Below are 15,503 nucleotides of genomic sequence, written 5' to 3'. Positions count from 1 at the left end.
TGATCGTATTTGAGGGAGCTGGGATCTCCATCTCAAAGTCAGGTCATATTTTCTTAGCTTAAGTGAATTACAGTAAATTTATTCAGAGTTGGTCAATAATGCTTCCCTCTTTTCATGCCTCTTTAATATTAGAACTTAATAAAAAATATTAACTAGGGTATAAAACGTCTCACTTTTCAGTAGCATCTCAGGAGGGAGAGTGAGTGAGAGAGAAAGGAGAAAGTTATTGAATTTCATTCAGAAAAAATTAAAAGTCTTGGAGTACCATTTTTAGTTCTTGAGAATTGTAATTTAAACTCTTTGACCCTAGTGGCATTGCATACCCTCAGTAAGGAAGTTAAATGGCAAAGTAGTTAAGTGTGGGCTTGGGAGTTTTAAGCTGTGATAATCTTGGATCAAGTGTTAATAAGTATCTATGGTTGCTGGTGGCTCTTGGAATAAATAAATACTGATTTACTGTCCAATTCCATGAATTTCTTCTCAGCAAATATAGTCTAATGTTTCCAGTGGTTAGAACAACGACAAGGAGTGTTTTTTGTTGGCTCCCTTTCTGTCTAACGTCGTGGATGAAGATGCTTTTAGGTTTGCAGCATGTCTTGTCATCTTTACATGGAATATGCCAAGTACATGGACTTGTATGAGGAGATGAGTCCAGTGTGTTCAGAGAAGTAGATTGGAAAGTCACTCTCCACCAAACTCATAAAAGACACCACTGAGAGGTCCTTGCACTAGTGATCTACTACCTGTGTTCCAATTGCATGAACGTCATTCTGGCCAAAAACTTTCCTTCACTGTGGGCTATGTTTGAGCATGTGCAAAATAATACACACTTGTGAATGAATTATTTGAAATTTAAAGACAACAATGAAACTAGAGTCTTTAGAAATAAAAGCAATTATTTTAAATTTGTAGTCTGACCCATGCCACAATAAAAGTGGTTTCTTAGCTGTAATAGTTACCCAGAAGCTCTTGTGATTTTATTCTAACCAGGACATACAATATCGCAGAGAACCGTTGCTCGGATGTAATGATTGATCCCATAGAGTTTATTCCCCAAATGTGTCTGTGGCCTCAATAAATATTGTTGACCGAAAAATTTTTTTATGCTTTCTGGGATATAAACTGGTAAGAATAAGAAATATGTGCATGTTTCTGCCTTAGGAAAAGGATACAATTTGTAAACAAGAATATTTCTAAGAGTAGTGAATATTGTCAAAGAAATAGTTTTATATCTATCTCTATTCCCTAATTTTCGGTGTTTTATTTCTTGATTCTACCAGATACATTGGCAGTTGTTAGACTGAAAAGTTTTGTAGCTATTTCTGTTTACTGCCTCTTTTGGACTATGCAGGGAGAAAAAGCCCTTTTCCATTAATAATCTTACAAGCCACTACGAGAATAGGAATTATTGAAATTACAGCAGCTTGGTCTTTGCTGATGCACTTTAAAAACCATATTGGAGTAATATACCTCTCAGAGGCATCTGCGCCTGCTTGAATAGATTGGATGTTCCTCTCTGTCTTGGGCTGTCAGAAAAATTAAAGCCCAGTGCTTAAAACATAGTATCTTCGAACATAAAAATCTCAGAAGCCCTTTGGGTGGGTTTTAATACTTTATTTAGCATACAAACAGTTTCAGGTTGTTTCACTTTTGCCTGAATGCTAGGCTTTCAAGGTAGACCGGTATTTCAAGTAAATGTTTAGTGGCCCTGGGTATTGAGGTTGGACTGCATGACCCATCCTCAGATGGGCAGCCCCTGGCCTGCCTGTTAATGTTACAGGGACCCACCCCCTCATCTGAGGCTTAACTGGAACCTAAAAGCCAAGGGACCTGCTTTCTCCCAAGTCAGAGGCCTGTACTTAACTTTTGGCGACTTCGGAGCTTGTACCGTAGGGTTACTTCCCAGGCCAGAAATTTGCATCAAAGGGCTAAGAAAAATACATCCAAAAATAAACATGAAAGCCAAGACTTCATGCCAGGAACTCCAGCCACACACATCCTGTTGGCTGGTTCTCTTGCCTCTCTCCTCACTGTTCTGCTTCTTTTAAACCGAGCCGGAAGCCTGCTCCGGTGACTCGGACCTCACGTCTGCCCCAGGGTCTCACTCCTCTGTCCTCAAGCTTTTCCATGGATGCTGAAACGATTCAAATCCAGAAAGGAAGGGAGTGAAGTTACTAGGAGATAAGTAAAGTTAAAAATAATATATGTATATATAGGAAGTCTTTTCCTATCGCCTTTGACGGCCTGAGCTTTCCTGAAGAACCACCAGCCCCGGTTTTCTGTCTGGACTGAGATCCTCTTAACAGTAATAGATACTAACAGGAAATAATCAGCGATGAAGGTGCATTTTGCTGTCCAAATAAAGCACAGTTCTTCACTGGATGTCTGAGAACGCTGAGAAAAAGAAAAAGAAGGACGTATGCCCTACCAGGTCAGAATGGGTCTTTTTCTATTCTTTAGTGGGGAGATATTATATGTCACCGTTGGCAGTTTAGTTCTAGGAATTATACTCTAAAACATCTCTGGCTTTTGTAAGTATGTTCCAGCAGACCTAAATATGTACCACGGCACTGACATAATTTGATTTCATCTTTATTTATGGGGTGGGGGGGGGAAGGGGTGGCTCATCTTTTTCTGATTGTGAAGGATTTGTTTGTTTAGCCTGATGATCTTAAATGTTTCTAGGAGATAAAGATATTTGTTCATAAGTAGGCAGAGTTACATTTATCACATTAATATTAAATGTATGTATTTATCTGGTGAATGGCATTTATTAAAAATGAATTTGGGGCAAGGAAACAGATTGAGAGTGATGGTATTTCACCCTCTGGATGCCCTGGTAGGCACCTTGCCTGCAGCTCTCAGACTCTATGAAGTCCTTAGTGTTTACGGCAATTCTGTTACATTATTGATGACTTGAAGTCCGGCCAGCTCCAAAAGCTGTGATCTCACTCTTTCTCAGAAGATGATCGGGGGGGGGGGTCTGAACAGATCAAGGCTTGGCTGGCAGGTGCCAGGAATGCCCAGATGTTGCGGGTGGGCTTGCTGGCAAGGTGCTGTTGTTGCTTCTGAGCTGGTATTCCTTCGGGTGTTCATTTCGGGAGTGTGCAGTGGTCCCTCACACCTTTTAGGAGTCGCTGTTGGTGGAGGTTTTGAAATCCTTCCCCTGGTTGCGCATTTACCTGCACGCTGTTGACACCTCCCCCCGACCCTCTCCCCGCACTCTAATCTCGCAGTGGCCCTCTTCACTGTCTCAGCTCACCTGCTAGGCTGCATGCCTGCTAAAGCGCTGTTCGACTCAATGTTAATCGATCCCACTTTGAAAATTTCATCTCTAGAAGCTTCTGTCGTATTCGACAAACATAGTTGGCTCCCACCACGGGGAGGTGCACAGTGCACCGCATCTGTCTTCTGGTTTACGATCTAGTGGAGAAAACAGACAAGCATAAACACAAATCACCCTGGTATCAGACAAACGGAAAAGTCCCATAAGATAAGACCCAGGGTGCTGAAGGACATATGGCGGAGGGCAGGGAGAGATTCATTTCCACCCAGGCTATCATTTCATCCAAAGACAAAGAGATCTGGTGAATTCTTGTGTGGCTAACAAGGCTGTTTTTCAGCCTCCCACAAGGATTGGGGTCAGTTAACCAAATTACAGTGTTTGAGACAGGCTTGTCGCAAGGGACTGACCACACAGAAGAGGCAGGGCTTCCTCACTTGTGCTGTGCTGCCTGCTGCCTTCTCCTCCTGTCCTGCACCCCGGGCGGGCTTGGTTAGGGGTCTGCCTGCCCTCTGAGGGTGTCATGTGTTGTATTTCCAAATGCCTGGCTTTGTGTTTTGTTTATTGTTCAGTCATCCTCTGGAGAAATCTGTTCTGAGGTTTAACGGGTCCCCAGGGCAAAGGCAGTTCTAGTTGGGAAAACTTTTAAGAATTTGAGACTTTCAGAAGGAACACGTGGTATGCGCTGGGGATATCGTTAAGCTCTTTGTGTGTCAGGAGCCCTCTGGTCATGGGACTTTCCTCCTCTCATCAGGCCAAATTCCACTCCTGTGTAGTCTACAGGCCACTGCAGAGAGGTTAGGGCACAGTCACTGGGGCAGGGTGTCTGACACCGAGGAAGGAGCAGCAGGAAATCCTGTCCCAAGGTCGGCAGCTCCGAATTCCTGCAGTCTTGCCCTGGGGTTGATCTCACTGACCTCAATGTTTTGAGCTGTCTAACTCAAACCAATAAATGCAAGACAGACCTTCTGAAAGCTATTGATGTGGTCGAGTGTTCTGGCCTGAAATTCTGATCTATTCCTGGTTTAACCCAACTTTGCTGAATGCCCTTTTGGAAAGCTCTCCAGCTTCCTAGGCCACCTGTCTGTAAAATAAATGTACCTTTACTGAAATCCTGCCTTGCTGACAGCAGTGGTTCAAGTTAATGTTGAATGTTAGGTGCCTTATGAGCTGAAAACTTTAGTGCCTCGTCCTTGCCTTTCGGTTTGCAACTTCAAGAAACCAGAGCCACAAATTATGTGAATGAAAAGGATAAAGTATAGGCAAAAGTTCATATTGTATCAAAATACATTATTTGAAAGGCAAGAAAAACGTTTTTTTATCTTTCATTTATAATTGTAATTCCTAAAACTAGTTCCACGTTAGAATGACCTGGGGAGTTATTAGAAAATTCCCGTGCGTGGGCCCTCTCCAGACCAGTGAAACCAGAGTCTCTCGAAGGTGGGGCCTGGGCATCATAGCTTCTTAAAGCTCCCCAGATGAGTCTGCCGAGAACCCCTGTCCTCCAGCTCCAGGCTCTGGTATCCACTCTGCCGCTCTGCACTGGCTGCTTCTGCATGTACCTGGTTGGCATCTTCGCCCAGTGCTAAGGCTCTACGATGGAATAATGTGTTGGTTCCTTCCTAGTCTTTGTAAAATTTTCCGAGTGTAATTATTCCTTCCCTCATACAGACATTCTGCTTCCAAACTGGGGTTTCTGCCAGATGTAAGTGATAATGGCCATCAGTACTTCAGAGACAAGAGTGAGGGGCATTGATTTGAAGCTTTGTGATTAGAGGTGACCTCTGTGGTCTGCTTATTAAAAGTGTGAGAATAAGGTGCAAAATCACCCCCAAATTCCAGTCCTACAAGCACGCATTCTCTTAGTTGTGAGAACAATGGTGTCATTATACATCACGTAATTCCTGGAAAATTCCACTGTGCCCTTGTGAGAGATAAGAGTGAAAAAGGCAAGTAATATCTTACTGTTATTATGAAGAGAGTTTTGAACTCATGGACTCGCTGAGAATGTCTAGATCTACCTCATCCCTGGACTATACTTTGAGAATCACTTCTTTAAGATAAATTCCCAGAAAAAGTTTTCCCATGAAAACTTTTATGGCTCTTGATAAATATGACCAAATTTATTTTCGGTGACTTTTATCCTGCCATCCAGAGTATTTGAGCATGCCTGTTACATCCAGCCTTGGTTAGCATGACCATTTTATATACATTTATATATATGTGTGTGTATATATACTTATATATGTTTATATGTTTATTTTCTATGATATTGTTATCATGTTTGTTTGATTACTGCTGGGATGGTAGGGATTTTCTTAAGTATTTCTTTTTTTTAACATCTTTATTGGAGTATAATTGCTTTACAATGGTGTGTTAGTTTCTGCTTTATAACAAAGTGAATCAGTTATACATATACATATGTTCCCATATCTCTTCCCTCTTGCGTCTCCCACCCTCCCTATCCCACCCCTCTAGGTGGTCACAAAGCACGGAGCTGATCTCCCTGTGCTATGCGGCTGCTTCCCACTAGCTATCTATTTTATGTTTGGTAGTGTATATATGTCCATGCCACTCTCTCACTTCGTCCCAGCTTACCCTTCCCCCTCCCCATATCCTCAAGTCCATTGTCTAGTAGGTCTGTGTCTTTATTCCCATCTTACCCCGAGGTTCTTCATGACCTTTCTTTTTTTCTTAGATTCCATATATATGTGTTAGCATATGGTATTTGTTTCTCTCTTTCTGACTTACTTCACTCTGTATGACAGCCTCTAGGTCCATCCACCTCACTACAGATAACTCAATTTCGTTTCTTTTTGTGGCTAATATTCCATTGTATATATGTGCCACATCTTCTTTATCCATTCATCCGATGATGGACACTTAGGTTGCTTCCATCTCCTGGCTATTGTAAATAGAGCTGCAATGAACATTTTGGTACATAACTCTTTTTGAATTATGGTTTTCTCAGGGTATATGCCCAGTAGTGAGATTGCTGTGTCGTAAGGTAGTTCTATTTGGAGTTTTTTAAGGAACCTCCATACTGTTCTCCATAGTGGCTGTATCAATTTACATTCCCACCAGCAGTGCAAGTGTTCCCTTTTCTCCACACCCTCTCCAGCATTTATTGTTTGTAGATTTTTTGATGGTGGCCATTCTGACTGGTCTGAGATGATATCTCATTGTAGTTTTGATTTGCATTTCTCTAATGATTAATGATGTTGAGCATTCTTTCATGTGTTTGTTGGAAATCTGTATATCTTCTTTGGAGAAATGTCTATTTAGGTCATCTGCCCATTTGTATTTTTGGATTGGGTTGTTTATTTGTTATTGAGCTGCATGAGCTGCTTGTAAATTTTGGAGATTAATCCTTTGTCAGTTGCTTCATTTGAAAATATTTTCTCCCATTCTAAGGGTTGTCTTTTGGTCTTGTTTATGGTTTCCTTTGCTGTGCAAAAGCTTTTAAGTTTCATTAGGTCCCATTTGTTTATTTTTGTTTTTATTTCCATTTCTGTAGGAGGTGGGTCAAAATGGATCTTGCTGTGATTTATGTCATAGAGTGTTCTGCCTGTTTTCTTCTAAGAGTTTGATAGTTTCTGGCCTTTTATTTAGATCTTTAATCCATTTTGAGCTTATTTTTATGTATGGTGTTAGGGAGTGTTCTAATCTCATACTTTTACATGTACCTGTCCAGTTTTCCCAGCACCACTTATTGAAGAGGCTGTCTTTTCTCCACTGATATATTCTTGCCTCCTTTATCAAAGATAAGGTGACCATATGTGCGTGGGTTTATCTCTGGGCCTTCTATCCTGTTCCATTGATCTATAGTTCTGTTTTTGTGCCAGTACCATACTGTCTTGATTACAGTAGCTTTGTAGTATAGTCTGAAGTCAGGGAGCCTGATTCCTCCAGCTCCATTTTTCGTTCTCAAGATTGCTTTGGCTATTCGGGGTCTTTTGTGTTTCCATACAAATTGCAAAATTTTTTGTTCTCGTTGTGTGAAAAATGCCAGTGGTAGTTTGATAGGGATTGCATTGAATCTGTAGATTGCTTTGGATAGTAGAGTCATTTTCACAACGTTGATTCTTCCAATCCAAGAACATGGTATATCTCTCCATCTATTTGTATCATCTTTAATTTCTTTCATCAGTATCTTACAATTTTCTGCATACAGGTCTTTTGTCTTCTTAGGTAGGTTTATCCCTAGATATTTTATTATTTTTGTTGCAGTGGTTAATGGGAGTGTTTTCTTAATTTCATTTTCAGATTTTTCATCATTAGTGTATAGGAATGCCAGAGATTTCTGTGCATTAATTTTGTATCCTGCTACTTTACCAAATTCATTGATTAGCTCTAGTAGTTTTCTGGTAGCATATTTGGGATTCTCTATGTATAGTATGTCATCTGCAAACAGTGACAGCTTTACTTCTTCTTTTCCGATTTGGATTCCTTTTATTTCTTTTTCTTCTCTGATTGCTGTGGCGAAAACCTCCAAAACTATGTTGAATAATAGTGGTGCGAGTGGGCAACCTTGTCTTGTTCCTGATCTTAGTGGAAATGCTTTCAGTTTTTCACCATTGAGGACAATGTTGGCTGTGGGTTTGTCATATATGGCCTTTCATATGTTGAGTTAAGTTCCCTCTATGCCTACTTTCTGCAGGGTTTTTATCATAAATGGGTGTTGAATTTTGTCGAAATCTTTCTCTGCATCTATTGAAATGATCATATGGTTTTTCTCCATCAATTTGTAAATATGGTGTATCACGTTGATTGATTTGCGTGTATTGAAGAATCCTTGCATTCCTGGAATAAACCCAACTTGATCATGGTGTATGATCCTTTTAATGTGCTGTTGGATTCTGTTTGCTAGTATTTTGTTGAGGATTTTTGCATCTATGTTCATCAGTGATATTGGCCTGTAGTTTTCTTTCTTTGTGACATCTTTGTCTGGTTTTGGTATCAGGGTGATGGTGGCCTCGTAGAATGAGTTTGAGAGTGTTCCTCCCTCTGCTATATTCTGGAAGAGTTTGAGAAGGATAGGTGTTAGTTCTTCTCTAAATGTTTGATAGAATCCTTCTGTGCAGCCATCTGGTCCTGGGCTTTTGTTTGTTGGAAGATTTTTAATCACAGTCTCAATTTAAGTGCTTGTGATTGGTTTGTTCATATTTTCTATTTCTTCCTGATTCAGTCTTGGAAGGTTGTGCATTTCTAAGAATTTGTCCATTTCTTCCAGGTTGTCCATTTTATTGGCATAGAGTTGCTTGTAGTGATCTCTCATGATCTTTTGTATTTCTGTAGTGTCAGTTGTTACTTCTCCTCTTTCATTTCTAATTCTATTGATTTGAGTCTTCTTCCTTTTTTTCGTGATGAGTTTTGCTAATGGTTTATCAATTTTGTTTATCTTCTCAAAGATCCAACTTTTAGTTTTATTGATCTTTGCTGTCATTTCCTTCATTTCTTTTTCATTTATTTCTGATCTGATCTTTATGATTTCTTTCCTTCTGCTAACTTTGGGTTTTTTTTTTTGTTCTTCTTTCTCTAATTGCTTTAGGTGCAAGGTTAGGTGGTTTATTTGAGATGTTTCCTGTTTCTTAAGGTAGGATTGTATTGCTATAAACTTCCCTCTTAGAACTGCTTTTGCTGCATCCCATAGGTTTTGGGTCATCGTGTCTCCATTGTCATTTGTTTCTAGGTATTTTTTGATTTCCTCTTTGATTTCTTCAGTGATCACTTCGTTATTAAGTAGTGTATTGTTTAGCCTCCATGTGTTTGTATTTTTTACAGATCTTTTCCTGTAATTGATATCTAGTCTCATAGTGTTGTGGTCGGAAAAGATACTTGATACAATTTCAATTTTCTTAAATTTATCAAGGCTTGGTTTGTCATCCAAGATATGATCTATCCTGGAGAATGTTCTATTAACAATTGAGAAAAATGTGTATTCTGTTGTTTTTGGATGGAATGTCCTATAAATGTCAATTAAGTCCATCTTGTGTAATGTATCATTTAAAGGTTGTGTTTCTGTATTTATTTTCATTTTGGATGATCTGTCCATTGGTGAAAGTGGGGTGTTAAAGTCCCCTACTATGAATGTGTTACTGTCGATTTCCCCTTTTATGGCTGTTAGTATTTACCTTATGTATTGAGGTGCTCCTATGTTGGGTGCATAAATATTTACAATTATTATATCTTCTTCTTGGATGGATCCCTTCATCATTATGTAGTGTCCTTCTTTGTCTCTTGTAATAGTCTTTATTTTAAAGTCTATTTTGTCTGATATGAGAATTGCTACTGCAGCTTTCTTTTGGTTTCCATTTGCATGGAATATCTTTTTCCATCCCATCACTTTCAGTCTGTTTGTGTCCTTAGGTCTGAAGTGGGTCTCTTGTAGACAGCATATATATGGGTCTTGTTTTTGTATCCATCCAGTCAGTCTGTGTCTTTTGGTGGGAGCATTTAATCCATTTACATTTAAGGTAATTATCGATATGTATTTTCCTATTCCCATTTTCTTAATTTTCTTTGGGTTGTTATTGTAGGTCTTTTCCTTCTCTTGTGTTTCCTGTCTAGAGAAGTTCCTTTAGCATTTGTTGTAAAGCCTTAAATATTTCTTTACTGATTATACTTTCTCTTTCAGGACGTGGTACTCATACATACATTGGCATTTACCTACCAATTTATGTGAATGCTTTATGCTTTATTTGAACAAGACATTAACCTTTTTTGTAATTCCTGCAAATATTCTTGTCTTGGTCTGTTTTCATTTTTCATAATATTTAATGTACATAAATTCTACATCCATTAAATCTACCATAATTTTCCATAATTACCAAAGGTTTCATCAAACACAGCAGATAGCATATTAAACAAGGTGCTCATTAGTAAATGAAAATTAATAAGTTAAAATCCTTACATGAATTCCTGGTAATAATAATTGTAAACATGTTCATAATCATCCTAGTGAGTCCTGGTTTTGTTAATAAACTTGTAGGGAAGTTTTAGCACAGTTGGCAATTAATTCCTTCAAATTCTCTTTCTTGCCTTCTGCTTGTTGCTTTATATTTTCTTCTTCCTCATCCTGGCCCCTTCTCCAGACTTCTTTTAGGTCTGAAATGTCAAACTTGTCTTTTCTCCCCTCTGACTATTTATTCAAACTTTCAAACACTCAGAAAAATTGAAACAATTTTTTCTCTCTCTCCATATATATATTTACATTTCTCTGTGTGTATATATAGACATGAATACATATGCTCATATATGTTGTTTTGCTAAACCATTTGAAAACATGTTATTGATACCATGATACTTTACTCTTCAGTACTTCAGTTTAACTTTGTTCCCCTGCTCCTTCTTGTGCTAGCCAGTCTCCCTTTACAACCAACTGTTTATTTATCTCTTCCTTTGCAATCCCATCCCGCCACCACTGGTGTCTCGCCTCAAGTTCAGCCAAAGTAAGGGAGGCAGTGCAGTGTTTAAAGGCCGTGGACTGGAATTGGCTAGATCATGACAGTCCTGGCTTTGCTTCCCACCAGCTCTGTGTCCTCAGGCACGTTACACAGTCTCCCTGAACCTCCTTCCTCATTTGTCAAAAGGGGGGTACAGTAATCCTATCACATATGGCTGGAAGAAACGATATGATGTCATCCATCTCTTAGCTCCAAAGAAGCATCCAGTAAATGCCTTGAGAGGCAGTGAAGGATGGACACACAGACAGAGCAGGAGTTCAGACACACATGCCTGCTCACACACCCGGTGCTGCTCTCACTGCTGCCCGGGGGAAAGTGTAAACTATCTACCGTGGCATTCGAAGTTCTCTAAATGTGTCCCTGTATCCTTTCCCAGCCATATTGCCTCTACTAATTTATACGCATACTTTTATCAGCGTAAATCATGTCAGCAGGCGTATGTGGTGCATCCACTGAATGCCCGCGGCTGCTCTAGGCACTGGGACACAGACCTGAACAGAGTGTGACCCTCAAGGAGCTCACAGTCTAATGAAGAGAAATATATGAAAGTAGATCTTACCATATGAATAGATATGGGCTACAGCAGAGGTGCACGCAGGGGCTGGAGGTGGGAGGAGGACAGAGTATCTGCCAGGGAGAGTCAGAGGGTTTCCAGAGAAAACCTCCTCTATGCGTTGTCATCATGAGGCTGATAGGAGTGTGACTGACAGAAAGATGCCAGCTGGACGCAGGCTAAAGGATACAGGTGCTGCAGACAAAACACATTTGTGTTCTGAGGGGACACAGAGAGGGTCATAGCAGCCTTCTCACTGCGAGGGCTAGCTTCTCTCATCCTCAAGTTCTTCATGGAGACAGGAGCCCACTGGAGCCTCCTGGCCTTTCCTGAGAACAGAACAGGGATGTTTTCGTTTTTAATCGAAGCCTGGTTGATTTACAACGTTGTGTTAATTTCTGCTGTACAGCAAAGTGATTCAGTTATACATATCTACATTCTGTTTCATGTTCTTTTCCATTTTGGTTTATCACGGGGTATTGAATATAGTTCCCTGGGCTATACAGCAGGACCTTGTTGTTTATCCAACCTATATATATCATAGTTGGCATCTGCTAATCCCAAACTCCCAACCCATCCCTCCTCCACTCTTCCTCCCCCTTGGCAGCCACAAGTCTGTTCTCTACGTCTGTGAGTCTGTTTCATAGATAAGTTCATTTGTGTCATATTTTAGATTCCACATACAACTGATATCATATGGCATTTGTCTTTCTCTTTTTGACTCACTTCACGTAGTATGATCTCTAGGTCCATCCATGTTGCTGCAAATGGCATTATTCTTCCTTGTGGCTGAGTAGTATTCCACTGTATACATGTACCACATCTTCTTTATCCATTCATCTGTCGATGGACATCTAGGTTGTTTCCATGTCTCGGCTATTGTGAATAGTGCTGTGCACATGGGGGTGCATGTCAGAACAGGGTTTTTATCTCCTTCTTCCCCTCCCTGAAGCCCTCCTTCAGTTTTTCCAGAGACTAGCTTTGTACCTGTTTGCTCCCTGGAGCAAAACCACATAACAAGCCCAGAAGTGTTAACTAAGAGCCTGAAGGTCACATCCTCAGTGAAACAGCCCCTAGCAGACCCCAGCTTCAGGTCTGCTAACTATTACTCCCACCCTGCCTCCCAGTCTCTTTGCTGTGTGTTCCCTTTGCTTCCAGTCATCTCTCTTCCCCACCTGTACCATGATCCAGCCCAGACGTTGTCTCCTTTCTCACGTCTCCCAAACCACCTTCTCTAGATCAGGTGAATAACATCAGGAAAGAAGGACGGCAGCCCGTTCACCTAGGTGTTACCTGTTGGCAGTTCATTTTCTGAATCAGATCTGCCTGCGAGTGGAAGGCTGGGAGGAGGCCGAGTTTCCTCCTGAGGAGTTGAGGATCCAGATGATCAGAAAGAAAAGGACTCTGAGAAAGACAGGTTGAGATCGGATCAGAAAGGCCAACATCTGGGATTGCTCAAGTTAAAGGAAAAGGAAGGCCCAGAACGCTGCCATTCTTCAAACAGACCAAGAAACCTGGAAGCTGAGAGCTGCTGGGGCTGAGAGAGCCCTGAGCAAGAGGCCAAATGTTGCTTCCAGACTGACGCAGAGGAAGCTAAGGACTGGTCTAGGCATGCTGAGGGGTCCACTTGGCTTCTTCTGTGTTTGGAGGCCTGCAGGGCTTCCTCAGTTGGGGCTTTCACTGGGGGCTCTGCTGACCCTGATGCAGCAGGAGTTCCTAGTGACCATCAAGCCTGGGTCCTTGGGTCGTAGGAGATGTTGATGAAGGTAATCAATAAACAATCAATAATAAGAATAGAAAAGAGTTTTATCTGAGCCAAACCGAGAACTAGCCCAGAAGCCAGCTTCCCAGGTTACTCTGAGAAGCCGCTCCGGAGAAGCAGGGTTTTCAGCACAGTTTCATATCTTGTCAGAACAAAGAACCTTGAACAAGTCAGGGATACGTTTCTTCCAGGTTTCAAAAACAAACAAACCAGACTAGCACATATACAGCGAGTCAGTGTGGCCTTGGCACCTGGGAAGGGAGTCTTATCACTGAAGGAGAACCAGCAATGGCGTCCCAGGAAGGGAGGCGTTTAATCTTTATTTTTAATATGGACATTCTTCTCTTCTGGTCAATGCACCTTTTTCTTTAATAATTAAAGCAGATGTACAATGTATGTGTGATAGGCCTCACACAGGCTGTTTTAGTTAGCATAAAATTCAAGTTAACTCGTGTATAAGCCAGAATGACTTCCCTATATCTCAATATGTGAAAATTTCCTTTATCAAAGGCATAGAATGTTCCACTGAGTCTTTCATCTGTGTTCCCCTGGGACTTGGGGGACTCTTCTCCAGTCTCAGGTAAGAGGCAGGTGGGCCCTCTAGAGCATCATGTTTGAGGCATCCATGACATCTGTGTAAAGGCCAGATCTGATTGAAAAACGTCGTGCTCATTTGTATTTTACATTTACATCTAGTCTCAAGAATATAGCTTAGGTATCCTGAATTCAGTTATGGGGAACTTGGGCATAAAAAGAGCTTTCCGTTTGCTTAGGAAAAAATTAGAGTGAGACCCAAATGTTCGTGTTTTGCCCTGAAGTAATAGAAGAACTTATTTAGTCCATTGACACATAGGTCTGTGTGTAGAGTGTCAGGAAAGAGGAACTGTCCAGAGCAGGTGCTTCTACTCCGGGATTTGTGATCCCTGGGAGTTCATGGAGTAGCTACTGAGAAACCTGCAAACCTCTGATATTTCTCTGTGTGTGTATTTTTCTGAAAAGAAGGTCCATACTTTCATCCTAATCCAAAAGGGGTGTGTTTTTCCAGGGAGATTAAGGACCATATTCCATAGAATCAAAAGGATCCAGACCAGATGATATAGCATGTTCCTCCTTTATGTGGGAGAATACGAACATTTACACTTAATTTCATGCATCTTTACAGAATTTGTGATGGTGGGAATGGAGATGGAAAAATAAATTTCATTGTGGTTCTAAGGCTTTGCCATTGGTATCCAGAAACGCTTTGTAGTGAAAAAGAAATAGGAAAAGAATGCCAAGTTTTAGGCTCAAAACAGAAATGCTTTACTTTGAGATTTTCTACCAAAGCCTGTTTTAAAATAGGTATTTCTCATGTATGGATCCATCACCCCTCTAAATAGAGCACATTTGAATATTTTGTATTTAGTTCCAAAATGATTGAACTTTAATAATTTTTCATGGAAGTGTGGTTTGTGTTCTTTGTTGCATACCTCCTCCCCAAACCATCCACATTTAATGACCATAAAACTAACTGAACAACTTCAGACAATGGTACTTTTATTTATTTTTCTTTTCCTCATTCTTTTTTTTTTTTAATTGGGGTATAGTTGATTTACAGTGTTGTCAGTTTCAGGCGCACAGCAAAGTGAATCAGTTATACATATACATATATCCACTCTTTTTTAGATTCTTTTCCCATATAGAGTATTGAGTAGAGTTCCCTGTGCTATACAGTAGGTCTGTAGTAGTTATCTATCTTATATATAGTACTGTGCATATGTCACTCCCAATTTATCCCTCCCCCACCCCCGTTATCCCCTGGTAACCATAGGTTTGTTTTCTGCATCTGTGACTCTACTTCTGTTTTGTAAATAAGTTCATTTGTACCCTTTTTTTTAGATTCCACATGTAAGTGATATCACATGATATTTGTCTTTCTATGTCTGACTTACTTCACTTATTATGACAATCTCTAGGTCCATCAATGTTGCTGCAAATGGCATTATTTTGTTCTTTTTTATGTCTGAGTAATATTCCATTGTATATGTGTACCACATCTTCTTTATCCATTCCTCTGTTGATGGGCATTTAGGTTGCTTCCATGTCCTGGCTATTGTAAATAATGCTGCAGTGAACATTGGGGTGCATGTATCTTTTGGAATTATGTTTTTTCTGGATATATGCCTACGAGTGGGATTGCTGGCTCATATGGTAGTTCTATTTTTAGTTTTTTAAGGAACCTCCTTACTGTTCTCCATAGTGGCCATACCAATTTACATTCCCATCAACAGTGCAGGAGGGTTCCCTTTTCTCCACACCCTCTCCAGTGTTTATTGTTTGTAGATTTTTTGATTATGGCCATTCTGACCTGTGTGAGGTGATACTTCATTGTAGTTTTGATTTACATTTCTCTGATAATTAGTGTTGAGCATCTCTTCATGTGCTTTTTGGCCATCTATA

General features: G+C 40.3%; 1 protein-coding gene across 2 annotated transcripts in view; it reads left to right on the top strand.

The window, feature by feature from the left end:
- Positions 1 to 15,503, top strand: part of RAPGEF4 (Rap guanine nucleotide exchange factor 4) — a 317,013-nt gene that overhangs the window by 79,064 nt on the left and 222,446 nt on the right. Inside the window, exon 1 of one of the 2 annotated variants that reach the window (XM_019923308.3) lies at positions 2,050 to 2,431. The exons of the other annotated variant lie outside the window; for it this stretch is intronic. Within the exon in view, the coding sequence (XP_019778867.1) occupies positions 2,420 to 2,431 (12 nt within the window). The 5' untranslated portion in view covers positions 2,050 to 2,419. Of the gene's footprint in view, positions 1 to 2,049; positions 2,432 to 15,503 lie in introns of those variants that run through there. 2 annotated transcript variants of the gene reach the window in all.

This window comes from Tursiops truncatus, chromosome 7 (assembly GCF_011762595.2).
Source record: "Tursiops truncatus isolate mTurTru1 chromosome 7, mTurTru1.mat.Y, whole genome shotgun sequence".
In the NCBI taxonomy this organism is placed as follows: Eukaryota; Metazoa; Chordata; class Mammalia; order Artiodactyla; family Delphinidae; genus Tursiops; species Tursiops truncatus.
This window is presented reverse-complemented; position numbering and strand designations above follow the sequence as displayed.